The 27,317-nt window shown below is 48.9% G+C and overlaps 12 protein-coding genes across 12 annotated transcripts; 7 read left to right on the forward strand and 5 right to left on the reverse strand.

Moving 5' to 3' along the window:
* Positions 1-1,159: 1,159 nt before the first annotated feature.
* On the forward strand, positions 1,160-3,033 carry FMAN_14506 (putative amino acid transport protein GAP1; the record flags this gene model as incomplete). Its single annotated transcript, XM_041825213.1, has 3 exons — positions 1,160-1,647; positions 1,707-1,916; positions 1,968-3,033. The coding sequence occupies 3 exons, from the start codon at positions 1,160-1,162 to the stop codon at positions 3,031-3,033; spliced, it is 1,764 nt and encodes a 587-aa protein (XP_041690616.1).
* A 295-nt stretch (positions 3,034-3,328) lies between these two features.
* Positions 3,329-4,249, forward strand: FMAN_16252 (uncharacterized protein; the record flags this gene model as incomplete). The annotated part of the gene is made up of 1 exon (XM_041825214.1): positions 3,329-4,249. The coding sequence occupies one exon, from the start codon at positions 3,329-3,331 to the stop codon at positions 4,247-4,249; it is 921 nt and encodes a 306-aa protein (XP_041690617.1).
* A 981-nt stretch (positions 4,250-5,230) lies between these two features.
* FMAN_14507 (uncharacterized protein) lies at positions 5,231-6,085 on the forward strand (the record flags this gene model as incomplete). The annotated part of the gene is made up of 3 exons (XM_041825215.1): positions 5,231-5,286; positions 5,335-5,461; positions 5,513-6,085. 3 exons carry the CDS (start codon positions 5,231-5,233, stop codon positions 6,083-6,085), a joined length of 756 nt encoding a protein of 251 aa, XP_041690618.1.
* A 563-nt stretch (positions 6,086-6,648) lies between these two features.
* FMAN_14508 (uncharacterized protein) lies at positions 6,649-7,926 on the forward strand (the record flags this gene model as incomplete). The annotated part of the gene is made up of 4 exons (XM_041825216.1): positions 6,649-6,743; positions 6,797-6,923; positions 6,980-7,594; positions 7,654-7,926. 4 exons carry the CDS (start codon positions 6,649-6,651, stop codon positions 7,924-7,926), a joined length of 1,110 nt encoding a protein of 369 aa, XP_041690619.1.
* A 716-nt stretch (positions 7,927-8,642) lies between these two features.
* Positions 8,643-10,966, forward strand: FMAN_14509 (uncharacterized protein; the record flags this gene model as incomplete). Its single annotated transcript, XM_041825217.1, has 5 exons — positions 8,643-8,907; positions 8,964-9,388; positions 9,439-9,960; positions 10,005-10,457; positions 10,520-10,966. 5 exons carry the CDS (start codon positions 8,643-8,645, stop codon positions 10,964-10,966), a joined length of 2,112 nt encoding a protein of 703 aa, XP_041690620.1.
* An 880-nt stretch (positions 10,967-11,846) lies between these two features.
* FMAN_14510 (uncharacterized protein) lies at positions 11,847-12,955 on the reverse strand (the record flags this gene model as incomplete). The annotated part of the gene is made up of 3 exons (XM_041825218.1): positions 11,847-12,692; positions 12,742-12,868; positions 12,918-12,955. The coding sequence occupies 3 exons, from the start codon at positions 12,953-12,955 to the stop codon at positions 11,847-11,849; spliced, it is 1,011 nt and encodes a 336-aa protein (XP_041690621.1).
* A 492-nt stretch (positions 12,956-13,447) lies between these two features.
* On the reverse strand, positions 13,448-14,882 carry FMAN_14511 (uncharacterized protein; the record flags this gene model as incomplete). The annotated part of the gene is made up of 2 exons (XM_041825219.1): positions 13,448-14,297; positions 14,350-14,882. The coding sequence occupies 2 exons, from the start codon at positions 14,880-14,882 to the stop codon at positions 13,448-13,450; spliced, it is 1,383 nt and encodes a 460-aa protein (XP_041690622.1).
* An 800-nt stretch (positions 14,883-15,682) lies between these two features.
* Positions 15,683-18,453, forward strand: FMAN_14512 (uncharacterized protein; the record flags this gene model as incomplete). The annotated part of the gene is made up of 6 exons (XM_041825220.1): positions 15,683-15,997; positions 16,047-16,492; positions 16,540-17,455; positions 17,503-18,009; positions 18,062-18,204; positions 18,252-18,453. The coding sequence occupies 6 exons, from the start codon at positions 15,683-15,685 to the stop codon at positions 18,451-18,453; spliced, it is 2,529 nt and encodes an 842-aa protein (XP_041690623.1).
* A 746-nt stretch (positions 18,454-19,199) lies between these two features.
* FMAN_14513 (related to SUR1-required for mannosylation of sphingolipids) lies at positions 19,200-20,335 on the reverse strand (the record flags this gene model as incomplete). The annotated part of the gene is made up of 2 exons (XM_041825221.1): positions 19,200-19,892; positions 19,946-20,335. The coding sequence occupies 2 exons, from the start codon at positions 20,333-20,335 to the stop codon at positions 19,200-19,202; spliced, it is 1,083 nt and encodes a 360-aa protein (XP_041690624.1).
* A 935-nt stretch (positions 20,336-21,270) lies between these two features.
* On the forward strand, positions 21,271-22,611 carry FMAN_14514 (uncharacterized protein; the record flags this gene model as incomplete). Its single annotated transcript, XM_041825223.1, has 3 exons — positions 21,271-21,345; positions 21,425-21,987; positions 22,044-22,611. 3 exons carry the CDS (start codon positions 21,271-21,273, stop codon positions 22,609-22,611), a joined length of 1,206 nt encoding a protein of 401 aa, XP_041690625.1.
* Positions 22,612-24,133: 1,522 nt separating this feature from the next.
* On the reverse strand, positions 24,134-24,589 carry FMAN_14515 (uncharacterized protein; the record flags this gene model as incomplete). Its single annotated transcript, XM_041825224.1, has 1 exon — positions 24,134-24,589. One exon carries the CDS (start codon positions 24,587-24,589, stop codon positions 24,134-24,136), a length of 456 nt encoding a protein of 151 aa, XP_041690626.1.
* Positions 24,590-25,300: 711 nt separating this feature from the next.
* Positions 25,301-27,134, reverse strand: FMAN_14516 (uncharacterized protein; the record flags this gene model as incomplete). Its single annotated transcript, XM_041825225.1, has 7 exons — positions 25,301-25,501; positions 25,559-25,753; positions 25,821-26,126; positions 26,174-26,526; positions 26,579-26,727; positions 26,796-26,880; positions 26,945-27,134. 7 exons carry the CDS (start codon positions 27,132-27,134, stop codon positions 25,301-25,303), a joined length of 1,479 nt encoding a protein of 492 aa, XP_041690627.1.
* Between the last annotated feature and the right edge of the window lie 183 nt (positions 27,135-27,317).

The raw sequence follows: 27,317 nt of genomic DNA on the forward strand, positions 1-27,317 counted from the left end.
AAATTCATTGTGCCATGCACGGGTAGTATAAGAACTTTGGTGAGATCTAGAAGGCCATCAATGGTTCTGTTTTGCTAAAAGAGCTTTCAGTCCTGGTGACGTGATAATCTCCACGTCATTCTCGAGGCTAGCACTCAAACTAATTGTACAGCGAAGGTTAGGTTTACACTGATATGCGACAGAACGAAGCCATTGTCTGCGAAGCGATTCAGAAATCGAGAATCGAGGAATTATCCCATCCCGGGTAGCTTCAGGGGCTAGAAGGAAATAAGACGGGATTCAGCTAGTAAGCGAACCCATGAAATCGCAATGAGAATCGAGAATGCCGATTGAGTCTTGGCCCAGGCACCTTCGGTTATTAGCGTTAGTTAGCTACTCTCAATTCGATAAGGTTTCTCCCAACGTCAGACCATGGAAGCTCTACGCGAAGCCACTGGTGCATAAAATGCTGTCATGAATTTCCGGTTATGCAGTGGCTGAAACTATTTAGGTGACAGCTGCCGGGGTTCTGACTCTGCAAATCGAGACATCCTAGACAAGACATTCCGCGATATCTTGAAACATTTGAGTGATGGTAGCATTTCACAGTGAGGGAGAGTTGTATTCACGGACCGGAAGTCGTTCAGAAGTCCGCAGCGTCGCATCGCCAAATCATCCCAACTTTTAGCATCGTCATTATCTCCCAGCATCCAAGGCCGATCCCTGCCCCGGCCTTCTTTCCGCACCCGCTAAATCCATTAGTCAGATAAACCAGGGGCCAAGAACCAGGAATGCAGCTCAATAAACTTTACGTGGCTTGGGGACACGACTCATGCCTCTACGCGTTATCGCCATGGATGATACGACTCTTGTTCTCCCCATCACAAAACCGCTCAATCCCCTGATTGTGAACCATTGCGGCCCGTCAAACGGAGACACCGTCTGCATCGTGGGGAGCGGAACGTCAGCGATTCGCTAGCAATATCGTAGACCCGCGATATCCCCCCTTGTCCTGTCTTGGAGTGCCGATCTAGTCCGGCACAGGAATAGAACGCCCTGTGGCGACAAGGCACGTGCATGCCGCCCAAACCCCCTGGGGAAAATCTTCAATTCCCGTGCTTTGATCAGCAAGTTTGAGCTTGCTTGCTCGTGTCTCTCAGCTTGCAGCTTCATCTCGAACATGGCATACCAACGCGAGTTCGAGATGCAAGCCCTCCCGCCATCACCAAAATCACGGAGCCCGGAACCAACAGCAGATGACCCTTCAGCATGGAGCCGTCTCATCACGAGCTTCTCCCGTGCCCCATCGCGACATGATAGCCTTAGCAGCTACAGCAGCTATGCATTCAACGGGCGGCTGTTCAACATGAGTAAAGCAAACTACAACTCTGCCAACACAGCGCTAGCGCGAGAATTAAAGAATCGGCACTTACAGATGATTGCATTTGGCGGATCTATCGGAACGGGTCTTTTTGTCGCGTCGGGTGTTGCGCTGTATCGCGGGGGACCTGTCTCGCTGCTGTTGGCGTTTATCACCATGGGGGCTATGCAGTTCTTTACGATGCAGGCGCTGGGGGAGTTGAGTGTTGCGTTTCCGGTGGGAGGGTCGTTTGCGAATTATTCAACAAGATTTTTGGATCCGAGTTGGGGTTTTGCCATGGGTTGGAAGTAAGTGAATGCGAATAAGTAAGAGTGAGATGAGATGAGATGAGACTGACTTTGGATAGTTATACGCTGCAGTATCTCATTGTGCTACCGCTTGAGATCATTGCAGGAGCGTTTACGACGAATTACTGGAATCCCAACGCCAGCAAGAGCATCTTCATCGTCCTCTTCTTCATACTCATCCTCGGTATCAACTTACTCGGGGTGAAAGCCTACGGCGAAGCTGAGTTCATCTTCTCAGCCGTCAAGGTCACAGCCATTATAGGCTTCATGTAATAACCCCCCAACTGCCCCCCTCCTGCAATCTCGTCTAACCAAGTTAGTCTCCTCGGTATAATTATCAACATCGCAGGTTCCCCAGAAGGGGACTATATCGGCTTCACGCGATGGCACAACCCCGGCCCCTTTCATAACGGCTTCAAAGGCTTCGCAAGCGTTTTAGTAACAGCAACCTTCTCCTTCGGCGGCACAGAAATGGTCGGTCTCGCAGCAGCCGAAACAAGTAATCCGAAAAAGTCAATCCCTGCAGCGGTGAAACAAGTCTTCTGGAGGATATCTCTGTTCTATATCCTCTCGATTCTACTCATTGGGTTGCTGGTGCCGTACAATGAGCCGAGACTGCTGGGGGCCAAGTACGGTTCTGATGCGGCGGCTAGTCCGTTCGTGATAGCGATTGAGATGAGCGGCTCGGATGTTTTACCGGATATCATGAATGCTGTTATTCTTATATCGCTGATCAGTGTTGGGAATACAGCTGTGTATGCAGCATCACGGACGTTGGCGGCGTTGGCAGAACAGTCACTTGCGCCGAAGGTATTTGCATACATTGATCGAACTGGACGACCCCTCGTTGCGATTATTTGCTGCGGTTTGCTAGGCTTACTAGCATTCACTGCGAACTCGAAGATCCATAACGAGATCTTCAACTGGCTCCTCGCGATTAGTGGGCTAAGTACCCTCTTCACCTGGAGTTCCATCTGCGTCTGCCATATTCGCTTTCGAAGAGCATGGCAGCTATCAGGATACAATGTATCCCAACTTGCCTTCCGGTCACAGGTTGGAGTTTGGGGGTCTTGGGTTGCACTCGCAGCTTACGGAACTGTTCTGGTTCTTCAGATCTGGGTTGCTATATCGCCGATCCAAGCGGAGGGTGAGGACCCGCTCACAACATCTGAACGGTTCAAGAACTTCTTTCTGCAGATTTTGACGATCCCTATCATCTTTCTGTTCTATTTCACACATAAAACCTGGGTGGGGACAAAGGTGGTGAGGGATAAGGATATAGATATTAATACGGGGAGAAGATATCTCCATGTTTGGAATGAAGAGGAGGAACAAGCAAGGCGGAAATGGCCTTTATGGAAGAGGGTGTATAATCATTTATGTTGATGTCTATAGAGACTATGACATGCTAATTAATTAGCTTGAAGAAACCATGCATACAAATTGCAGTTATGAACTGGTCGTATTGGCGTATTGGTACTGACAATCGCTCGCCAGATGACTCACGGCCGGTCAGCACCAGTGGAGTTGTGACGAGCCAATCACTAACCTCAATTCCCTTCGCTCACGGGCTGATCGGCAATCAAGGCTTATCATAAAAGGCGATCTTAGCCAACGCCATGAAGGGAACGCAGAGCCTCTTGAATTCTCTAAGCGTCCAAACGCTTCAACGACAGCAATCATGGCAGACCATACATTCTGGCAGTACATACGCCTTAAAGCAATTGTCACTCTTATCCGTCTCATAAACTACATCTTCACCCGTGCTCACTTCACGCCCTCACCAACATGCAGCCGCAAACTCATCCGCATTCCTTCCCGTGATCTCAATCGCTTCATCAATGCTTGGGTCTACTATCCAAACAATTACAGCGACACTCAAAAATATGGCCTCGTGATCAATTGGCACGGCGGTGCTTATTGCCTCCCAAATCTTGGCATGGACCATCGATTCTGCGAGAAAATAGCCACAGAGAACAATGTCCTTGTTCTCGATGCTGATTACCGAAAAGCACCCGAGCACCCTCTTCCCGGAGCCGTTGAAGACGCTGAAGATACTTTCAGATGGGTTGAGAGTCAGGCACAAATGTTTGATCTTGATAGAGTTGCCTTGTCGGGGTTTAGTTCTGGAGGAAACCTAGCGCTTGTTGCATCGTCTGAACTGAGGCGTATGTTCAAGATGAACATCAGGGCGGTATACGCTTTCTACCCAGGCGTTGACTTCTCCATTCCACCGGAAGAGAAGACGGTCCCGGAACCCATCCGACCTCTTCCCGTATCCTTTCAGCATCTTCTCGCTGACGCGTACGTACCGCGCATGGAAGACCGCAAGTCGCCCAAAGCATCACCTATGTATTCTGAGGGAATTTCTTTCCCAGAGCATGTTATTCTTGTTGCTTCTTCTGGGGATATTTTCACGCCCGAGATTGAAGTTTTCGGGGAGAAGTTGGAACAGGCTGGTCGTGATGTTGAGATTGTCAGGATCGAGGGGGCTCATGGATGCGATAAGACTATCAACCCCAAGACATTTAGGCCTGAAGCGAGAGATTTTGCGTATAACAGGGTAGCTCAGAGCTTACAGGGCATTCTGCATCATGAATGAGTACGATGAAAGCTTGGCGGAGAGAAGTTGGGTGCCATTTAATTACGTGGAGTAGGGATAGTTGAACATTCAAAGCTATTATTGCGATGTTCGTTGTTTTAAGTTCTGTCTGCTGGGATAAGCTCTCAGCCACAAGTGTGTTCGTTGTTCAATATGTGGCGAAAGTCCTGTCCTTGGTATGCTATTCTGAATATAAACGTCGGTGGGTTTGTTTCCAACGGTTCTGGTGAACATGCAAGATGCTCACAGGAACAAGACACATCAGCCTCGCCTAAGCGACGCAACAATGAGAGGTTCAGGCATCGAGATTTGCACCTCCTTATCCCAATCTGATATAATATTAAAGTTTTACTGGACATCGACGCGCGTCAAACTCTCAAGTGGTATGAGATCATTCATTATACTCATTGCAGTAGGTCCCTTTCCAGCCTAATAGCACACCAACGCGAGCATACACATTCAGGGAAAGGTCCTCGAGATGGAGAAACACGAGGCTATTTCGGTCAAAGTTACCCAAATGAAACAGTTGATGGAATAAGAGGGATCTGGATCCCGTTACCATGAACAACGAACTCGAGAGCAAGATGAGGAGTCTCCGGCGTGAGAGGATTAAAGGGGGTGCGACGAAGGGTGTGAGGTTGTCGTCAGCATGTTCACATTCATCTCCACTGTCAAATCCCAGGCTAGTCAGTTATGATGGTTTGGCAGTGTCAATATTCACATAAGACTCACAGTGGCAGTTGCCCGCATGCCACCTCAGGTTGTCTCATTACCTACCTGTCCTCTGCTGAGCCAACAAACTCTTCAGCTTTCGACAACCAACATCTCAACTTTCTACAGCCAACATCTCACCTTTCCATAACCAACATCAAACCTTTTGACAAACGACATAACGCCTTTCAGCAACCAACAGCACGCCTTTCAACAACACCCAACTTCCAACACCGTTCCCTTGCATCAAGGTATAGATTCTTGCCCATGATGGCATCCGAGAATAAGACCCAGTATTATGGAATGCTCGACAAATCCCTCCTTGAGTGAGTTGCTGCTGATGATTTGAAGCTAAAAGCTAATTCTTATGTCAGGCTCTATCGAACCGGATTGTATTCAGACCTGACTATCACTTGTCAAGGGAACACTTACCGAGTTCACAAGGCCATCGTTTGCCCCCGGTCCACCTTCTTCACCGCCGCTTGCAATGGAAACTTCAAGGTTAGTCCATATCTCTCTCGGGCCTGTACGCAAGACTAACGATGAATACAGGAGAGCTTGGAGGGTATGATCAACCTGCCAGATGACGATCCCATCACAGTGCGCGACATGGTTTATTACTTTTACAACCTCGACCTCGAAGGTCACCCCTACATCCCAGAGGACGGAAAGTATTTTGAGGAAAAACTGTCAGAAACCGAACAAGGCGACGAAAAGAATCAACTGATGGACCGGAGGGGCCGCAGATTAGCGCGCCATCGGAGAGTCAAGGAACGAGTTCTTAAGCTTGGGGCTCGGATCGGCCCTTCTTCGAACCTCAGCCACTTCGCCAAGGTCTATGCCCTCGGGGAGAAATATGGGATTCCAGGCTTAAAGGCTATCGCGGTCGACAACTTCAAGACGCTTGCGAAATCATACGCCCAGACTGAGGACTTCAAATTCGCAGCGCAGGAAGTGTATACCTCTACGATCGACCAAGATCGTGGACTTCGAGATGTCGTTGTCAATACTGTGTACGAGAATCTTGGACTACTCAATCACAAGGCTTTTGAAGCTTTCGTGGAAAGTAGCGGACTAGGACATGATGTTCTCATGAAGATCGCCTGGTTTTATCGCGCCGGATAGAGAAGTGTCTGCTAGGTGTGTACCGCAGACCCTTACGAGTTGGATCTAGTGATCTAAACCTACCTCTTGTTCCCGGAAATATCGGATGATAAGGAGCTCAGTATTCATTTACCCCCACGGAAACACGACAACACTACCAGTATCAACGGTGACCTCTATGGTACCACGTTTATTGGGAACGATACAGTTGCCAGACTCACCAAACCCAATACAGATCTTTCGTGCAGACACAACTCCCCCCCCCCCAACACACACGCAAACAAATTTTGACCATAAAAGATGAAGAGTTTAGGTAGGCTTAGTTTAGCTTAGGCCTATAGATTAGTTATTCGGCAATAAACTTCTGAGATTCATCACCACTTAGCTTGACCCATTTTCATGTTCACGAAACCTTCGAGCGATTAAACTTCAGTCTCAAGCGTGCGACATCGCAAAATGAATTTGCTTGAATGAATTCTATAATTTTTGACTCGGTAAACAAAAGCTTTATCCAAAATATATATTTCAAGGCCTATGGCACGGGCAACTCTTCCGCGTACTTTATGCATCTTAACTTATCCACCATGGGGGAACCTATGGACTACAGACAAGAGAGCAACCCACCACCGCTTTTTAGCACAAACCAGAGGATGCACGAGTATTTGAAAGATCTTCCCGAGTAAGAATTCGTCGCTCTTCAAGATTATTTTTTCTTGCTGACTTGTAAAACAGAATGCTCAAGACCGGGAAATATTCTGACTTGACCATCGTCTGCGGCAACAACCGGTATCGAGTTCACAGGAACATCATTTGCACTCGATCTAAATTCTTTGACGTCTCGTGCGATAGTGGATTTAAGGTAATACAAACGTTTAGCTACATATGGCTCACAAAATGGATGACTCATAGTAACAGGAATCAAATGGGGAGATAATGCTCCCGGACGATGATCCCGCCGCGGTACAAAAGATGATTGGATATATATACAACATCGAATACACCCCCGAAACAACACAAATGCAGGAACACGATGACGATGTTGAGGCAGAGCTTTCAGATACAGACTACGATGCTAGCGAACGTTATCGTATGAAGCTTTTCGGGGCAGAATTCGTCGAACGAAAGAGAATTAAACAGCTCAAAGAGCGTAAATGGGCAAGCTGGAAGATCGAAGAACCTATATCGTCATCGCAGCTAAACCTGCATGCAAAGGTTTACGCGCTGGGGGAGAAGTACAGAATAGAAGGCCTGAAGAAGGAGTCCAAGAGGAAATTTGAGAGTGAAATCCAAAGCGGCAACGTTGGGGTCGATGACTTTGCGGAGGCGGTGGAGGAGGTGTATACTTCGACAGTCAGCGAAGATAGGGGCTTGAGGGATGTGGTTGTCAAGATGATTGAGCAGGATATCTTGCTGTTGGATCATGTGGTGGTGCGGGAGGTCATGCGGGCTACTGACTTCGCGTTGGACGTTTTGTTGTACATGTCACAGGGAATGAGGAGTCAGGAAAGGTTTAAATATTCAAAGCAGACTGTAAGTCTGAGAGTTTGGGGGTCTTGACTACACTAGGACTTCATTTAACATGGAACCAGTCCTCCACTCTCACTCTTCGAATCATCCTGCACGTAGCCCATTACCAAATCATAGGCCAAGCCCTCTTCCTTCAAGAACCTCTTCAAATCCTCCCTCTCGAAAAGAGTCGTCTTCGGCTTCAGCATTCTAACAATTGCATCACGCATCGGACGATCGCCTTTGGTAGTGCAGCCGTATGCTTCCTACAACACTTGGATGAAGTCCTCAAAGTAATTGACGCAGTTATTCCTGAACTCATCTTCACCCTCGGTTTTGAATATATGACCAGCTAGAGCTTTGAGCCAGCGAATGCCGTATTTTTCGCCTAGTGCGTAGATTTTGTAGTGAATCCGGAGGCCGAGATAAGGGACGATAGAGTCGAGCGATGCTGGTAAGAGTCGAGGAGGGAGAGACGCAGTGGCAGTCTGCAGTGGATGCAGAAGAGATCGGACGCCAGAGGATTCGCCACTAAAAGGATTACGAGTCCTGTCCAACGGTGCTGTTGAAGGTTGGGAAGGAACTGCAGAGAACCGATGATCTTCAGGAACCAGTTTAGCGTCGTGCAGGATATTGTACGTTTGATGGTAGAAATACCCGATCATCATGCTCACGACAAAGGGGTCATCATTGGGCAGTTCGGCCTCGCCTGTCTAAGCTTCCTGTATCAAGTCAGCACGAGTTTCGAAGGGAGATATACCGCAAAGTTACTTGAATCCACTGCCGCATGCTGCTTTGAAGAAGTCAGATCAGAGGCAGATAATTGATTGCCTCGTGGAATTTGTGGCGCACCTAGCTGCAGATAATGACGAAGTCGGGATGGCCCTAAGACAAGGCGACCAGACTCAGCCGCACGACCCCGCATTCAACATCTTTTAAGGAAACACAGAATACCTTGATCTTTTACATAAGATAATTATCTCCCTGGCAAAGTGTTATCACGCATCCCTCATCCGATCGTTGTAAAGACTTTGGCTACACTGAACTAGAGCAAACTGTGTCCGAAGAGCCGATGGCCGACCTTGTCAAAGCCAGTACCGCCACAGCCAAGGCAGGGCGCCCGGCCAATCTCAGCAATGAGCCAGAATCGCCCGAAGTTGTATCATCTCAAAATGTGTTACAGACAGAACACCCTCCTGTCGGTACGAGAAGTCCTCGGTCGATAGCTGAGGCTGCAGTGATTGTCGTCCTGGGACAGACTGGCTCTGGGAAGTCTTACTTTATTCAAGCAGCGACGCAGGATAAGGCAATTGTGGCTGGCCATACTCTCTCATCAGGTACATCTAGTAGATAAATTCATTTCTTGGGAGGAATGTACTGACTTGTGATAAAGAGACGGCGGAAATTTGTGCTTACAAGACCGAGATTGATGGCAACCCAGTTGTCCTTGTCGATACTATCGGGTTTGACGACTCCTATCGAAGTGATGCAACTGTCCTAAGAGAGGTTGCAACATGGCTAGCTGAGAGGTACGCTGAAGGGACTCGTATGGCTGGCATCCTCTACATGCAGAACATTGATGCATGGCGTATCACGGGTTCCGTGGTTAGGAACTTGCGGGCGTTCGAGAAGATTAATGGAGCAGACGCTATGGAAAGTACAATCCTCGTCGCGAATAGATGGGACAAGATTGACCGCGACTCCGGTGAAAGGAGACTGGAAGAGCTGATGGAAAACCCGGACTTTTGGGGTACTGCGATCGAGCAAGGGGCGACTGTGGAACGTTATCTTGGCACCCATGAAGACGCACAAAGAATTGTGAGGTCTGTGCTAAAAAAAAATATCGAACAACGGTATTGAATATTCAGCAAGAGTTAATCGATAGACGGCTGGAGCTATCTGAAACTGAAGCTGGGAAGACTTTGCTAGAGGAGATCAACCAGTTAAAGGCATTACACATGAGAGAGATGTCGGAATTGCGGAGCACAATGAGAGAGGCTTTGGATTCCAAGAATCAAGAGTTTTACAAGGCTCTGGCTTGGCACCAATCTTACCTGCAACGACTGCTTGAAAGTTCGGAGGCGGAGATGTTAGAGCTGAAATCTAAAAACAAGGCACTCGAGGAATCCCGGAGTGCTTATGATGAACGGATAGCGCGGCTAGAAGGGTCATTTGAAGATCGACTGCGCCTCATAGAAGAGCAAGGTTTGCCTCCCCCTCCACCGTACCCTGAGTTAGAAGGTCAGGCTGGCTCCCGAGGCAGCTTTCCATCATATATGATGGCCTGGATGTCGGTAGAATCATCTTGGGGCCGGGCTACAGTTCAATTCTTCCGAAAACTGCTACGACCACGATTGCGAGCTGGATATCGAAGACTAGAATGGAAATGTGTAAGACCCTTTCTGAAATGTAAAGCATCGGCTAATATGCATAGACTTGTGGGGAGCTTCTTTATGGAGACTTCCAAGAAACAACATCTGGATCCCTAGACAAGCTAGCGGCGAGTCTTAAAGAATACTCTGAACAGGGATCTCGGCAAGGAGAGCCATCGCAATTGCAAACCCCTACCAAACCATATACAAGACAACGCTTTAGTGGGAGAGGCAATAGCCCAGGAAGAAATAGGGACGACCCGAACCAGAGTAATCAAGAGTCAGGTACGAATTCTTCCAATCAGCTGGCCCATCCTATCCAGATCCGGCAAGCTTTACAGCTCTGTATAGAGACTGGAAAATACACGTTAGCACTAAATGAAGTCGACCTGCACGGTCCTTGTACTGATGGAAACCTTTTCGGGAGGATTCGAGAGCGATACGAGCTCTCCTCCCGTCATATACTGCCCTTACGAATGTGGTTTTGGAAACCAGAGAACGCAATCTTTGTTAAAGTGAGTAGACTGTGCAATTGTAGAGTTCATTGCAATCGGAACCAAGACTGACTATATGCCAGTTCCGACTGGGACAACTGCCTTTTGTGTCTCCCATTGCCGGCACGATAGACTCTCCCGTCATCCCGCCCAAAGAAGAAGTTGATGCTGGAAAGTATGTTTATACTCCCTGTCCAATAGAGGAGATACCTATGTACAGCCGGACATTCTTTCACCATTTCTATTCTCCAGCATCAAAACATCCCTATGCGTTCTGGGGAATGCGACTGCCCCGAAAACTTGGTCCCAAACTAGGGCCAATGACACAAGGCTGGGAAATACATCTTGAAGAAAGACCCGATTGGTCATTGTTTACTCTTCTCATGTTCATCCTGCTGTTGCTCAGTGGCTTGATTGCTGGGTTGTATTCTTGGCGCACGGGTGATCATCAATCGGGGATTGCGATTGGGACGTGGCTCACCAGCGTTCAAGCTATGGGTATTACCGCGCTATGTCTCTGGTGGAAGTGATTATAATTACTTATATGGACAATCTTATGTGTGGCCTAGGGGACTATAGAACTATATTAGTTATTACGAAGGAGGGACAGGGATAGCATGCCGGACTATAGATAACTATGTCGTTGAAATACTGGCTGGTTTGGATAAGGCTAGGCTTTCCGTTACTGCCGAAGTCTGTGACCACGTGTGATTGGAGATACTCACCATCCAAGCTCTCTTCTCTGATCGTTGGTGTGATAAAAGACCTCGACATTCTGAGGAAGCATGATGGTTTAAGAGCCTTATTCTTCTTGCGATGCAAGGGAGTTCTCGAGATCTTGACGTAGGGTGCCGTCGCAGAGGTCTTAATGACAGATGGAGAGGCTCGCAGAAGCATCTACTGACGATGGTGGAAGTTGAAGAGTGAGAAGGAGGAGGCGTCCCTTTTAAAGCAGGCATGTCTGTTCATGTGCAGGCAGCGAGGTGACAACAAATAGTTGTAGTTACTGCGTGGTCAAATCTCGACACTTTTTTGTTGTTTGGCTCGGTTGCCATGTTTGCAGCAGACATCATGGACAAAATCCTGGTATCAACAAAAGCGTCAGTGAATTTGGACTATGAATGATGAACTGGCTAAACTGCGTAGATTGCACAATCTTGACTAGCCACATGGCAATACTTATCGAAGGACTGCGCTGGGATTTGCTAGTCCAGTAGATGTTTCTGAGGGAGTGAAGATTGTAATGTTTCTTGGTTCAAAGAGGCTTTTTGCTACATTCCAAGGATAAGAAAGACCTGGCTTAGAGAGATAGAGTTTCTTCTACCTAACTTCCTAAGTGATGACAATACTTAGGTAAGTTTAGTGTGTCTTAGGGTACTTTAGACCATCACATTCGATATCCATGGACCTTCATTCCGATGCCAATCCCATCACCATATCAAAGCTCAAACCCAAGGTAGTATCCTTGAGGATTGCCTTCACAGACTCCTTCTTCAGCAAATGCTTATTGCTTCTCAAGACCACGACCACAGCATCACGGAGAGGACGGTCTGTTTCAATGGTTGAGGTATATACTTCTCTGATTGCCTGCAAGAAGTCGTCGGTGTGAAAATGAAAGGGGGCTTCAACCTCGAATTTGGCAAGAGCTTGTGTCTTGAGGGGCTTGATGCTGTACTTTTCTCCGAGGGCGTAGACCTTGGCGTGGAGATGGAGATTTGCGGCAGGAATGGATTGCTGACGAGCAGACGATCGTTGAGGCGGAGGCGGAGTTGGTGATGGCGCAGGCGATGTAAAAGATGATGGGCCGGGTGTGGAAGATGATTGATTCGGCGAAGCTTGGGGGGGATTGTGGCCTGAGGGCAAGTTGAGACCTGCGAAAACACCGCGTCCTTGTCGGCTTTGGCCAGATCCTCTGCTTGGTCCCTGAGAAGCTGCGGGTTGCAGAGGAGTAGTAGGAGCGGCTGGACCGAATGGAGAGGGTAGAGGGTGAGAGATGGGAGTATTCGGAGCCTCTGGTAGTGCAGTGAGCCTCTTGATCCTCTTGTTGCCGATGAAAGTTGCGCCATAGAGTTCCATCTTCCCCTTCTCTTGCTCATCATTGTATTCGGTTTCTGAGAGATGCGCATCAATAGCGTCATCTCGAATGATAGTTGTCCCATCCGGCGGCATATACGTAGCATGATACAAGTACTCAATCATCATGCGCACTGCAATCGGATCGTCGTCAGGAAGGTCGATGGTGCCTGTTTGTGCCTCCTGTGAAAGTCAGCCTTGGTCTCAGCATAAGCTATCGCAAAGTACAAACCTTAAATTTACCATCGCAAGCGGCCTTAAAAAAGGGCGATCGTGGGCAAATGATTGCCTTATGGACGTGGTACTGATCCTTCCCGCATGAGATCGTGAGATCGGAGTAGTCGCCAGTCTTGAGGAGGCTGAAGAGTGGTCAGTAGCTTGATCATAGTTCAAGACAGTGGTACTCACTCAGCGAGCACTTTTTGCTGCTCGCCCTCAAAGAACATGGTGGCGGAGCTGCGATGCGATGCGGAAGGAAGATGTGTTGTTGTGAGATGAGAAGTTGTGATTGTGGAGGTGAAGACAGCCTAAATAAGGCTTAGGATCTTCTCTTCTAAGTGACAAAAGATTTAGGTAAATTTAACACATTTTAGTGTAGATTTAGTGGGCCTCAGATTAAAGATTGTGACACCTTGTTAACGTGGAAATCTTGCTCCCTGGAGTGACGACAGCTGCTGGCAGCTGGTCGGGTTACACAATAACAACAAGTCCCACAGCCTGGCCAAATGAATGAGTTACGGCATTACCTGCTTACCATAGGCAAGTGGCAGTAAGTGGCAGACGCTGTTTCTTATAAGTTAATACCCTTTGCTTTGGGGTTGTGCCTGTTTATCCACCCCATGTATCTCTTCAGGGTGGTGCTATCACTCTTTGAAATGACCACTGGATTGAACAATTGAAATATGCAAGGAGCTTTCAGCTAGTACTACTATCCTCTGTCATTCTCTCTCTCTCTCAGCCGCATCCAAGTTGTCGGCAAATATCCTCCCAAGCACGATATCTTCTCGCTTGCTACCGTGGTAGCAATCTTTGACCAGGAACTCGATGGGTATGGCCTTTTTCCAACCCGTTTTTCTCCATTTTACACCTGTAACCTTACCGATCACCGGCCCTGGCATTAACACTTCGTGCCTGTCGCCATGCGTGGGATTTGGTTCTCTAGGGTCCAGGTTCTGGATTTCAAGGTCAAATTGATTCGCTGTTTTGACTGACATATAATTAAGGAAGACACGATTATTGCTTTTGGCGATTTTTACAGGGTTAGCTTTCCCATGGTCTCGTGGGTTGAGTATGTACCCTGGAATTGCCTGGACGGTTCCCCCGCGCGGCTCGCTCTCAAGTGCTGATGTGTCTATTCTCAGTGACTTGGGCGTATCAGGGCTTTGTGGGGTCAGAGGCGTGTCTGGGGTCTGTGGTGATGGTGATGGGGGAGCTGAGTGAGTTTGAGAAGACTCAGGGCTACTGGATGTATGCCGTGTTGCCTCCGATGGGACTTCGCAAGGCACTGTAAGACTATGAGGCTTAGGACGCCTTGATCTCGGGGACGGCTGTGGGGTGCGAGAGGAGGCTGGGCTCAGAAATGTTGCCTCTAGGACAGGTGCCCTTCGATCGCCAGGTACTCTGTCAGGTTGGGGTGTCGAACTAGTTCGTCGTACACTCTGTGATAAGTAGAAAAGTGATTTCGTCGCAGCGTCAAAGTCTGACTCTCCGGTTGTACTTGACCACAGGCCCTTCATTGTACTTTGATATTGTTTCTCGACTAGTTTTAACTGGCCCTTCAGGGATTCTCTTATAGGCGTTAGACACTTTGTCGATCAAAAGAGGCGGGTTTTATACTTACATCTCCTGCTTCAGGCACTCCGCCACCTCGCCGGAGGATTTATTGAGTAAGTATCTATTTATCTCCAGTCCGATGATTGGACAAACGAGGTTGAGACAAGACGCGACGAGCTGCATTTCGGGAAATAATGATTCAACTTCCATTTTATCCAACAAAATCCAGCTGATCTTTCTCAAGATTTTGTATCGATTATTCGTATCGTTGAGGTCGCGTGTTGTATCCCTCATTTGCTTTCTGATGGATTCTGTACTAGAAACGATGATGTCTATGGACTTGTTGTCGATAATGTGCTGTATGACTTCTGACGGCGCTTGCTGCATTTTCTCAATCTTTGATGCGTGGCCTTTGAGCGCTTTCAGAGAAACGTCTATACTGTTAGCCGATGCCTGTATTCCGCTCGCCATTCTTTCAATCTCTTTGGCGACATGGCCGTCGTCAGAGGTGATTCCTCTGAGGGATTTGACAAACTTGGCCGTCGGTCTTATCAACCCTACAATGGTGACAACACTGGCGAAAGCACCAAGGGGTTCCATGCTGGGCAGCCAATTATTTCAAAAGACTAAAGATGAGTATGTTCAATGTTGGAGATCAGGAGATGGTCGAGTTTATTTATTTACTGTCCATCTAATACCACTATGCCTTGCTGTACGACTGGGCTTGTCATTTGAGACCTCTCGTCACAGCCTGCTTTTGAATGACATTATCGGCGCACTTCGATAAGTGTGTGTGCGCTCGGATTTCTCTTTTCGGCAGACAGTAAGCCTACGGCTCAGTCAACGATTGACACGTCGAGCTGCACAATTGTCACAATCTGGAACCAACAGCATAGCCTAGTTTCCATCACCCCGCCTCATGCAGTTGCCTTACCTGCAGCATGTCCAAACAAGTCAAGGTACAAGGCGACCAATGCAGCTGCACACAGCGCAACACCTTACTAGAATTTCGAATCATCACTAGCTGATCCCTGAGTCCAGAAAAGGTATGCATAGCGGGAGGCGTTCTTCATGGCTCTTGAACGGATATCGCATGTTGGGGATGTCAGGCGAGCGAGGACATACGTGAGATGGCAGTCGTTCAGTACACCCAGGCAGTGATGAAGCCGCAACAACTCCCTTTCCAAAACTACAAACAAACAACTAATCAGTAAAATATACAGCGACAAATCTCGCACCAAAGAATGATGAAGTGAAATAAACAATCTCGCCATCGCTGATAAATCCGCTGACTAATCCCCTTGTCACCCTCGGAACATCAAAACCCCGTTCGCTTGACATCATCCTCAACTCACTCCCCCAAGCTCAAGCTCACGCTCACCCAATTCTCCCTCTCAGCCATGGCAAAGGCAAAGCTCGGATTGAAGATCGGCTTCTACGCCTATCCCATCGCCCTCTTCGTCACGCTCCTCGGCGTCCAGTCCGCTCAGTTCTACATAAGCCGCCATGGCAGCACGACGCGTAAAGTCGCGTTGGACAGCGACCTAAAACAGCACATCGACAAGATTCGAAAGTTTTACGCGCGGTGTATTTGGGTTCTGCAGGTCGTGCTTTCGGGATTGTTGATTGCGAGTGTGGTGTTTGCTACGAAAGAGGTTTTTGCGGATCAGGATGGTGTGAAGGGCAGTGTTGCCTTTGCGTTTAGCGCATATCTCGTACGTTCCCCTTTCCCTCTCTACACGATCGATAACTAACCAGTTTCAGGCATCTTTTGTTGGAGTGTTATTGTACTACGTCGCTGGTCTTCTTCCTGACCCTGAAGGACCGTGGAATCCGAACTCTGCTCACCTATCAGCATGGTGTGTCGGTGCCCTTGCAGAGATTGTCATCGCAGCTGCTCTCTCAGCCGTTGAGCCGAAACTTCGAGTATCACCTGGCTTCGTCGACGCTCTCAACATTCTCGGAGCTGCAAGAGTTCTTGTGCTGGCGCTCATGATCGGAGCGTTAGGTTTGAGAGAGTACAAGACTAAGGCGCTGGAACCAAAGTCTTTGCCGGAGGAGAGACGGGGACTTCTTGAGAATGGGAATGGGGCAGCGGAGGGATACGGAAGTATTCAGCCTACTGCGGCCGAGCCGAGAAGGACGCAGGTTTCTGGGACAGGATGGCTGGATTACTTTGCTGGATTCCGAGTCTTGTTTCCCTACCTCTGGTAAGTCCTTTCGGGCTCACACTCTGCTCATCCACTAACACTCATAGGCCAAAGGGCTCCCCCGTCTACCAAGCCATCGTACTAATCTGCATCATCCTCCTCATCTGCCAACGCACCGTCAACGTCCTAGGACCTCTCCAGCTCGGCACCCTCGTCGACAGCCTCGGTGAAGGCAAACTCCCCTACAAAGAAATCATCCTCTACGTCGTATACCGCGCTCTTCAAGGCAACCAGGGTGTTCTCGGCGCCGCGCGATCCCTCCTCTGGCTCCCCGTATCCCAGTCCCTCTTCCGCCGTCTCTCCTCCGCTGCATTTGAACACGTTCTCGGCTTATCACTAGAGTTTCACCTCAACAAGAAAGTCGGCGAAGTCACCAGCGCCCTCAGCCGCGGCGCTTCCATCAACACTTTTCTTGAAAGTTTCTGCTTCCAGGTTTTTCCCATGGTGTTTGACATTTTCGTCGCTGGTGTGATTTTTTTCGTGAAATACGATGCTTTCTACACCATCATTGTGTTCTTCATCATGTGGTCATACATCTTCCTCACGATCTATGTCGCCAAGTACCGAGGAAAACAACGAAGAGACATGACCATCAAGACTCGCGAGATGGAAGCCGTCAAGACTGATGCTATCGTGGCGTATGAGACAGTTCAGCACAATTGTGCTGTTGCGCGCGAGACAGCGCGGTTCAGAGAGCATGTCACTGTTTTCCAGCGCGCGGAGAGATTGGTGCAGTGGTCGTTGAACGGGTTGAACCTCACACAGAGTTCCATTTTCACGCTGGGAACAGCTTTGCTTGTTTCGGTGTCGGCCTACAAGATTTCAATCGGAGAGCAGACTGTTGGTGAGTTTGTGAGTCTGATCAATTACTTTGTTCAGCTTCAAGGTCCTTTGAACTTCTTTGGGACGTACTATACCATGCTTCAGAACAATCTCATTGAAGCTGAGCGGCTGCTTGATATCGTGAGTACTCTCTCCTCTACATCAGTGGAGTATGCTAATGGAAACAGTTCAAAGAAACACCTGGCGTGGTTGAGAAGCCTGACGCTATCCTGTTGCCCTCGCCCAAGGGCGAAGTCTCCTTCAACGATGTCAAGTTCGCGTACCACGTCAAGAAAGGCGATCCCGTCCTCGACGGCATCAACTTCACGGTTGCCCCAGGCACAAAGACTGCTATTGTTGGAGAATCAGGTAGTGGAAAGTCCACCTCTCTCAAGCTCCTCTTCCGCTTCTACGACGTCACGGATGGCTCCATCACCATTGACGGCCATGACCTTCGAGATCTCAAGCTTGAGAGCCTGCGCAGCAACATCGGTGTCGTTCCCCAGGATACGGTTCTGTTCAACGCGACCATCATGTACAATCTTCTGTACGCGAGACCAGATGCGACAGAGGAAGATGTCTACAAGGCATGTGAGGCGGCGAACATTCATGAGCGCATTCTCAACTTTCCGGATGGGTATGAGACCAAGGTTGGAGAGCGGGGATTGAAGTTGTCGGGAGGTGAACGCCAAAGAGTGAGTTGGCTTTACTGATTAACATCGCGGACATGGTTACTGACATTTATAGATCGCCATCGCTCGCGCCATTCTCAAAGACGCCCGCATCCTTCTCCTCGACGAAGCAACCGCTTCTCTCGACTCACACACAGAGCGTCAGATCCAAGATGCTCTCGAGCGCGTCACCGAAGGTCGCACAACCATCACAATCGCGTAAGTCTATCCCCAACCTCTCTCAAAAAATGACTAACAATCTGCAGTCACCGCCTCTCTACCATCACCACGTCAGACCAGATCATCGTTCTTCACAAGGGCAAGATCGTCGAGCGCGGAACACATAATGAGCTTTTGGCTCAGGGAGGGCGATACCATGCTATGTGGGAGAAGCAAACGACTATTGAGAAGAAAGAGAAGGAGAAGAAGGAATTGGAGGGTGAGGCGTCGGAGACTGGGTCTCAGTAGATGATGCAGTGTAGGATATGTATTGTAAAATGTTGGAAAGTCATCGCAGCGATTGGCTGTCGGAATTGTTGGTTAGAAAGCATGGCGGGTAATAAAAGTCATTAATTGTTGGACCTCGTATTGTACTCCAAGTGTGTCAGTCCATGTTGAGATGAGTAAGGCTGGCATCGCGCCGCATCTCACAACACCAAAAGCTGGTCATCTTGACGTTCTTCACGGCGCAAGCAACCGAAGCCGACTCAACATTAATTCAGTGATTCTAGACAACCATCACTCCTCATGACCGTACCAATCGAGAGCACTGCATACAAAGCTCCCTAAAAACACCAATTACATGCAAGAAACCTGTCACAACCTCCAATACAGCTTAGCCCAACCTACTTTGCGGGGTTATTCTCCCCAAGAACATGCCGACGTCATCTCACTGAGTTCCTCCGCGGCACGGAACGGTCTGGACCAAGATTAACTTGGACGCGCGTATGTCGGCTGATGAACTCATGCAGTGTTGCATTGGCCTTGGGACTGTCAGATTTAAATCTGAGGGACTGGTCAACGCACTGACGTGTTGAGATAAGCCACGAGGCTGGCGTGTCTTGAATGGGGCGGTCAGAATGGGCTTGAATGTCGACATTGATCATTGTTGAAGCCTAGACACAGAGATGCATGATATTGGAAGTATCGCAGACTGAAGAAACACCGCTGCCATTAAAATTATTATAGTCATATATAATTAAGCATAACCCCGTCTACGTGAGTTTAATAGCATCCTTGGCCTCATCGCTAGAAGCCTTCTCAAAGAACCGCGCCCAACACTTCATCAGAAGCATGTTGATCAAATACAAGCCTCCGACAACCCCAACCACAGTGAGCACGTACCAGACCCACGAGTGATCGCCCAACCACATTATCGCCTTCGTATCGCCATGATGCCACGACGCGCCCTCGTAATCAGTCAAATAAGGTTCAAGCTCGGTCGCATTGATCACCTGTATCGTAGTCTCAGGCAGCGACGGCTGCTCAAGCAGATAATTCTTCAGCGCCATGGTTAGGAAGAGCGGTCCGGCTGAGACCATTACTGCGACGTGCGGGAGGATGTGCGCCCAGGGACGGGTTATGTCGTTGTAGAGTTGGATTCGGGAGAGTGCTTTTGTGAAGGCGGGATGGTGCGCAGAGGTTATCATCATGTCGTTCGAGACACCGGTGGGTGTTGTGCTTTTGAAGACGGCGTGGTGCTTGGTGCCGTCGGCCTCGATTTGGTGCAGGGGGATGGTCGCGTTGCAGAGCGTGTCCATGTCGAGATAGATACCGCCATAGTGATGAAGGACAAAGTATCGAATAGCATCGGCGCGCTGAATGTTGAAGGGGAAAGTGTCCCAAGTGTCGAGGAACCAAGGATACTCTTCCGAGATAAAATCATGAGCCTTGGCGTCGGTCCAGTGCTGCGACAATTAGCATCCACCTCCTCAATTAACCACCAGGAACAAGAACAAACCTTGTACTCGAACTCAGAATAAGTCTCCCTACAACTCTTGACCAAATCCTTCCAAGCCTCAGGGATGGTCTCATTCGCGCTCGTCTGGTGGAAAATCCTTGGTATCGTCCTCTGCGCGGGGACGTCCTCGCCAAACGAGGTATCATTCAGGGGCAACGTTAATCTCGCACCGAACAGCTCCTCATTCCGACGCAGCAGCGTGATGAGCGGGTAAAAGGCATGGACGAGAACAGCGATGATGAGGAAATCGATGAGGAGGAGGATCACAGTCGAGCGGCGCAGTCTCGGCAGGCGGAGGTACTTCTTTGGCACCGAGGGCGTCGCCCACTCGAGACGTTCTTCATCGTAGGAGTTTTTTCGTTCGGGACCAAGAATCGGTGAGGATGACATGTTTAGGGGAGGATGATTTATTAAAATAGGTAGTATTGAAGAAGAAGAAAAAAGAGGGAGGGAGGGAATAGGACCGGCGAAGCGGCTTGGCGTTGTGTGCGCTTTTGAAGGAGTGGAAAGATTGAATTGTTTTTGGGGCTGAGATTAAATCTGACGCTCGCGAAAAGATGGTGGATTGCGCCGCAGGGACAGTGGCAGTACAGTTGCAGTGCACCAGAGGGGCCCGCTCCACTGATAATAAAAGGGTCACCCCCCCTAGAAAAGCGAGAACGAAAAATCCGAGGGGGATTAGGGGGGGTCCGCGGACGACATGATTGGCTGACCATCACCCCACTCCGCCCTACCTCTGACAATTTCAGCAGGTGCATTTTGCACTGAGTTTATAGTGGCCTCATGCTCTGCAGTTTCTGTCACCTGCAGCCCCCCTTCCACTAAACTTTAGCCTCTGTGGAAATGGATCATCTACGTCACCAAAGCTGAATGGCCAAAGTGACCAATTGCCAATTGGCGCTGGCGCTTCAGGGGGGGATGGATAAGCTTGGCGGGTTGGAGCGCTGTGTTATTACGTGTCTTGGCTGTGAATCTGGGAGGCAGCCCCCCTAACGCTCTGTCTTTTCTCAATTCCGTAGCCCAGTGCGTGCGTTTTAGCGGTCGGTAGCTGTGATCAGAAGGAAATCCTGATCCCAAATCCTTGCTTCCCTTGTTTTGACCATCTTCTCCCCCTGTCCATTATTCTCCGCGTCTTCCGAAGCTCGTTCTTTATTTATCTTTTAACGTAAACTTATTTTTTTTCCCTCTGTCGACTCACCCGACCCAACCTATTTGCTGTGGCTACCTTTAAGCTTCTTTTTTCTTGATACTCTTATTTTTTCCTCGTCTTCCTTTCGTTTTTTATCTTTGCTGGCAGGTCGGCACATGCCGCAGTAGAGGACATCATGGCTCAAACTCAAGAGAATGAACAAGATTTGGGTGAGCCGCAGTTTGCCTACCACGCCGTCGTGGAGCCAATCGTACGTATCTCATTCCCATGATAAACTCTCGCGGCGGGCAGAAGTCTAATGTTGTTGTCTTTTTTGGCGGCACGTGCAGTTTATCGTCGGTGTCATGATCGCTTCATGCTACTTCAACCGCCTCCGAAACTTCTCCATCATCCCTTCGTCAAAGAGCGCCGACCAAGGTCTCCTCGGCCAATCGAAGCTGGAGCCATGGGATGAGGAAGACGTCCACGACGAGACGGAGCGTCTCAACCTCGCCGACGCTGCGTCGCCTACGGATACACACCCGCCCAAGAAACGAACATGTTGCGGCACTGTTGTCCACACGCCCAACTCGAGCCGGTACGCGAAGTACTATCACTCGCGCTTCATACAAAAGTTCCCGTTCCTCGTCGAGATGTTTTACTGGGCGGTCAATCTGCTCTTTTACGTCGGCGTCAAGTCGGCGAGTGAGCTTATCGCCGCCACGGATGGCGTCTGGCAGACTGCGGAGAACCATGGAAAGGCGGTCTTGTGGTTTGAGCATGAGGGCCCGTTCAGCTGGTTGTTTCCTCTGCGCGAGATCGATGTCCAGAGCTTCTTCAGGAACGATCACCAGACAATGCTGACCATCTTGAACCGTGCTTACTCCCTTATTCACATCCCCGTCACTGTCAGGTTCGTTGTCGCTGCTACTGCCCCTCTCACGAAAAAACATGGCTAACAAGCTTCAGCTTCCTTGCATGGTATTACTACGCCGCACCGACGCACGCCCAGTTTGCTGAGGCTCGTCGCATGATGACGCTCACAAACCTCTTCAGCTTCGTCGTCTTCACGACGTACCCATGCATGCCGCCACGTCTCCTCCCCGAGGAATACGGTTTCTTCGACACCGTCCGCCGCGAAGACGCCGAGTCAATCTACGCCACCAACAAGTTCTTCAACCAGCTCGCCGCCTTCCCCTCTCTTCACTTTGGATATTCGTTCTGCATCGGCACTGTCCTCCTGTACCACTCTGGCCTCTTCCGCCGACGCCTCGCTCCCCGTGAGAAGCGCATGAGCAAGGCGTGGCAGGTCTTCTTCGTGGCGCTGAGCATCTTGTACCCGGCGTTTGTGTTGACCATTATTGTTGCTACAGCGAATCACTACTGGTTGGATGCCCTTGCTGCTACGGGAGTTGTTCTGGTTGCCTGGCTATCGAACCGCATGTTGCTTGGTCTTTTGCCCTTGGAGGATCTGTTCCTCTGGTGTGTCAAGCTGGAGAAGCCCTTCCCTACGACTGGCAACCGGGGAGGAAAATAAATGACACTCAGCATGCTTTACTCCATCATCACATAACGATATCCCATAGCAACCTATCTCAATGAACAAATTAATGTTAATCTAGAATAATGTCAATCAATACGTCCACGCACGCTTCCTCTTGAATCCCCCACTTCACGATATCCCACAAAACGATATGCTCACGTGCTCACCTCCAAACAAGGCTTGACCCATGCTCGCCTCGTCTGGCGGTGCGGAGAATGTGAAATTATGGTGGAGTTTTGACCATCCCCTTTATGCGCTTGACGGAATTGAATGTGGGACCTGTTGAAGGATCGGACCCGACAAGATTACCGTGCCGAATCCCACGACGGAGGACGGAGACTCAATGAAACGCCGTTGGAGTGATTAAAATCTGACCGACTTGTGGCACCATTTAATTCTGGCTGACGAGAGACGGGCTGGACGAACGCGCGGACGAATTAATACGCGTAGATAAGATACGAGCAAGACAAATACGCCAAATACGCGTAGGTTTCACAAAACTGTCGATCGGCATCGGTGAATACAAAGTGTCGAGAATCGGGGTCTCGGACGTTGGAATTTAGAGTTCAATTAACTTTCAAGCTTCAAATTTTCACTCAAGGGGCACTTCATTCATTCCTCTCTATTCTCTCTGGTCCAATCACGCTATGGAAGAGACTCACTTGTCCAAAGGACCCTGCATTTCTTGTCTTGTCGACAGCGCATCCGAGGAAGCCGGTTGCACTGCGAGGTGTGAGATGCTTATCTCGTGTTTGAGATCCCATGTGCAAAAGGTTTCTGGGGAGTGTCACCGTGACTGCGCAACGTCGCTGACTTAAAAATGAGCCATTTATTGAGATACTCGTAATTGATATATGCAGGTCAATCCCGTTGATTCCGAAACTAGAGCGGATTCGCTGTTTCACATTGTTCTAGAATTCCATGAAGCTGATCTGATGGTGTTGAAAATCTCAGGTACCCGATCAGTCCTACCCTGAAGCTCTCCGCCAAGAATGGGTCTGTTCTCCAGACCCTGAAAATCCAGTGCAAATCTTTTGTGTGCGATGTTCAGGGTCCAGTCCTGGTGAGATGTTGTGAAACGTCAATCGGAACACATGTCTTGCGATGAATTTTGGCTGTGTGATGCAGATTTCCATGGAAGGTTGTCGCAACCTTAAGTATAGCCCTGGTGGTGCACTGTTGTACCCTGTGTTTGATGCGACACAGTTTGACCAACTGACGGCTGAATACAATTCGACACTAGTTGAGTCAAGGCATTTGCAAGACTGGCATAAATAACGAAGATCTCCATAAAGACTTGGGATAGTGTTACCATAAACTTGCTTAGACTTGAGTTTTGGATCAAGTTTGGGTCTCGGTTTGCAATTCCATGTAATGCACAGCTGACAATTGATGTGATTGACGACGATGGGCTATTAGTTACATCGACATGTGATAACCCTGCTCCGCCCATCCATAGACATTGTTATGATACCATTTGTTTCTTTTTAATCCTTGCTTCCCACATTCCCATCATTTACTTCTTAGCGACAGCCTTGGCGAGGTCGGCCAGAGCCTCACGGCGCTTGAACTTGGCATCCTCAATGACACCGGCATCAGCATCGCTCGAGAAGTTTCCGCTCCAGGTGACAAAAGTAGCGCCCTCGTGCTTGCCCGAGGTGATGGGGTAGGCGCGCACGGTGCTGACGACAGAGGTGTAGCTGAGGGCGGGCTGCGACGAGATGACGCTGTAGGTGATGTAGTGGTCGATGGACGAGTGCTCCTCCTGCTTGACCTCGAGGACGGTGCCGTCCTTGAAGGTCCACTTGACGATGTCGGTGTCGGGGGATGCACCCTTCACCCACTCGCTAGAGGACAGGGCAGAGTAGAACTTGGAGAAGTCTTGAAGCTTGATGAGGTGCCAGACGTCGCTGAAGGGGGCTTCGATGACGGCGGACTCGAGGACCGAGGTGGAGGTTGGGATGCGAGACATGATTGCGGTGAGTGGGAGGTTGATGTTGAACTGATTGATCGATTGATGGATTGATTGAGTGTGAAGTGGTTGTTGTTGGGAGAAGGTAAATAGAGGGGTCGCAGGAATATTTGGTGGTGGTGACTTTGGTGTCGTCATAGGCGGCTCAGAGCTCTCTACATTGGGCAATAGCTACACAAGCTGTGCCGTTTTGAGGAATGAGGTGCCTAAGGCAATCAATGTCGTCACCATCACACATTTAATCAGTGCCATTTGGGAATATCTTCAATTCATTAATTCTACAGTGCTTCACTCAATTGCTCGTTCAATTGCGACAAAATTTTCTTGAAACTTTTTTTTTCTTCACTGGCGGGGACCTGATGGGTGGAACCTAAATTCACGATCGATAGCAACAGGGGAGGGGAGGTCAGAAAGCGTAGAGTCGTTGGCCTGGTTGACAAAAATACTCAGGTATAGTCAAGATCATTTTGGTGACTGTTAGCCCAATTATTATTGCCGCCCGACCTGAGGCGACATGCTTTTCTTGCTCCCTGCGACCAAGCTAGGCGTTAAAGTGAAGAGGAGCCACTCAGTTACCCACCGGCTTGAATGAATGGCTTGCATTGACTGGTGCAGAAAAGGTTTGGCGTACGTAAAAATAACCCATGTATTAACTTGTTCCTCAAAGTGCTTCAAAGTAACCGCTGGCATATGAGCAAGAGGCAGGGAGCCTCATTCAGGCTGCTTGGCCTCGCGTTCTGCTTTCTGGCTCGCCTGTTTATGCGATCTTGTGACTGCCCTGAACCAGTAAAACGTCCCCAGAGTGAGAGGGATGGCGAAGACGATGTACATCCACCATTGGCTAGACATGACAAGACGCCCGTTTTTACCGTCATCAAAGTCGAAATTGAAGATTCCCATACTAAAAATAGTCTGTTTTGTTGTTAGCATCTCTTTATCATGTCTCTATTCCAGATGAAATGGTCTTACGGCCACAAATGTCAAGGGGAGATAAAACATGGTGAGCTTGGCAATAGTTTTCATGTCCTCACTATCAAGCTTCATAGCAACTCGAATCTCATTCCTTCGAATGCTATCTTCCCGGTTCGCTTTAGTCAACCTCGTCGTTGCCTCGGTGCTAACCTTGATGGCGCACTTTGTTCTGAGGCTCAGCACGGATGAAAGCTTTGTTAATAATGCCTTGTTAGCGAGACGCATGCCAAGAAGCAGGGGAACTTCTGGAGAGTCGTACCGTTGACAAGCAGGTGTTCACTCTTCTTATACGCGTCTCTTGATAACTCTTGAAAGACATCGCTTGTGAGCGTAGAGTCTGGAGATGCTTCTTTACATGAAGGTAGTGACGTTGAGGTATTGGTAGTAAATCTCTGCATTCTCTGTGCTCGCTAATGGTATCCTCAATGATGTGAATCATGCATTCGACGAACTCCAAGATTTTCTCCATATATGGGAGACAGATCTTGAGTTGAATCGCTGTCTCCTTGGCTTTGGTCTCTTCGCCATCTACAATCTCGTATTTGAGAGAGTTGCTGTAGTGCTCCTGGATAATTATGTCAGATACCTGTATGGTAATGAAGGGTGACATACCATTTCGCTGATAGCTGTGGAGAAAGGATGTGCGTTCGCCCCCTGATCTTGCAGGATAGAACTCAGCGCACAAGTGAGAAAAGAGAAAGGATCATGTCGAAGGCCCAAATTCGTTGAACTCTCTGATATTGCAATCATTCTCTCGTCAGCTGGTATTGTGCTTGAGTATACAATACGCGCCTGTTTGCTCTCGGTGTTGAGGCTGAGATAGAAAAAGGCTGAATCTGCAAACATATGGCTAGATCCCAGTTCTGTCTCAAACCTGAGCGTAGGGAGCTCTTGGTTGTACTCTATCACGGGATCATAGTCATCGCCCATGCGTAGCTTTACTATTGGGACATTGAACCAGATATCTCATCAAGTCAGCCTCCCTCATGGTGTGTCCAGGATCGGATGGTGTTCTACCGTAATGCGAATCATAGACCCGCCGTCCTAGTCCTCTGAGGACGTTGTGATCTGACTCTGTTGAGATCCAGGGCGCGAAGCCAAGACTTTGGCATATCTCACGAAAGTCGCTGGTATAGAACAGATGGACAGTATGCGCGGTTGCTTTGCTGTGAGACAGTTAGAAGGAAGGCCTTTGGGGTTGATCCCCAATGATTGATCGGGTATAAGCGCAAACAGAATGTGAATGTTCCCGTCATCAATTGCATTGAGAAAATTTTCCATTTCGTCATATTCCTTCACGAAGAAAGTTTTCATCTCAACTTCTGCTTTAGTTATTAAACACAATCGAAAGCAATCGTGGTGCCACTGTAAAGTGAAACATACCAACTCCACTGTAGGAAAAGCTCCGATATGTGAAAAATAGTTCATTCTTCCAATCATCAATTTCTCGCATTCTTGCAAGACTGTACACTCTGGGTTTGTCCATGTCGGGTGAGTAGGCAGTCGGTCTCGGTTTCCTGCTGAGGTCCTTTCTAGGACCAGCAGCTGGATTCGCTACCTGTGATTGCGACATGGTGATAATTCTCACAAACTCAGTAGCTATAATGGAATAAAATAAAAGTATTGAGAGCCAAAGAATGCGGAGGCACTTGTGAATGTTTAGGTGTCTAATCTTACCCTGTCGTTGCATTCTGGGTAAATCGGCCTCACGAAATGCCTTACCACCAGGCGCCGTAAGGTGACGTAGATGGGAGCC

This window comes from Fusarium mangiferae (assembly GCF_900044065.1).
Source record: "Fusarium mangiferae strain MRC7560 genome assembly, contig: FMAN_scaffold020, whole genome shotgun sequence".
Taxonomy (NCBI): domain Eukaryota; kingdom Fungi; phylum Ascomycota; class Sordariomycetes; order Hypocreales; family Nectriaceae; genus Fusarium; species Fusarium mangiferae.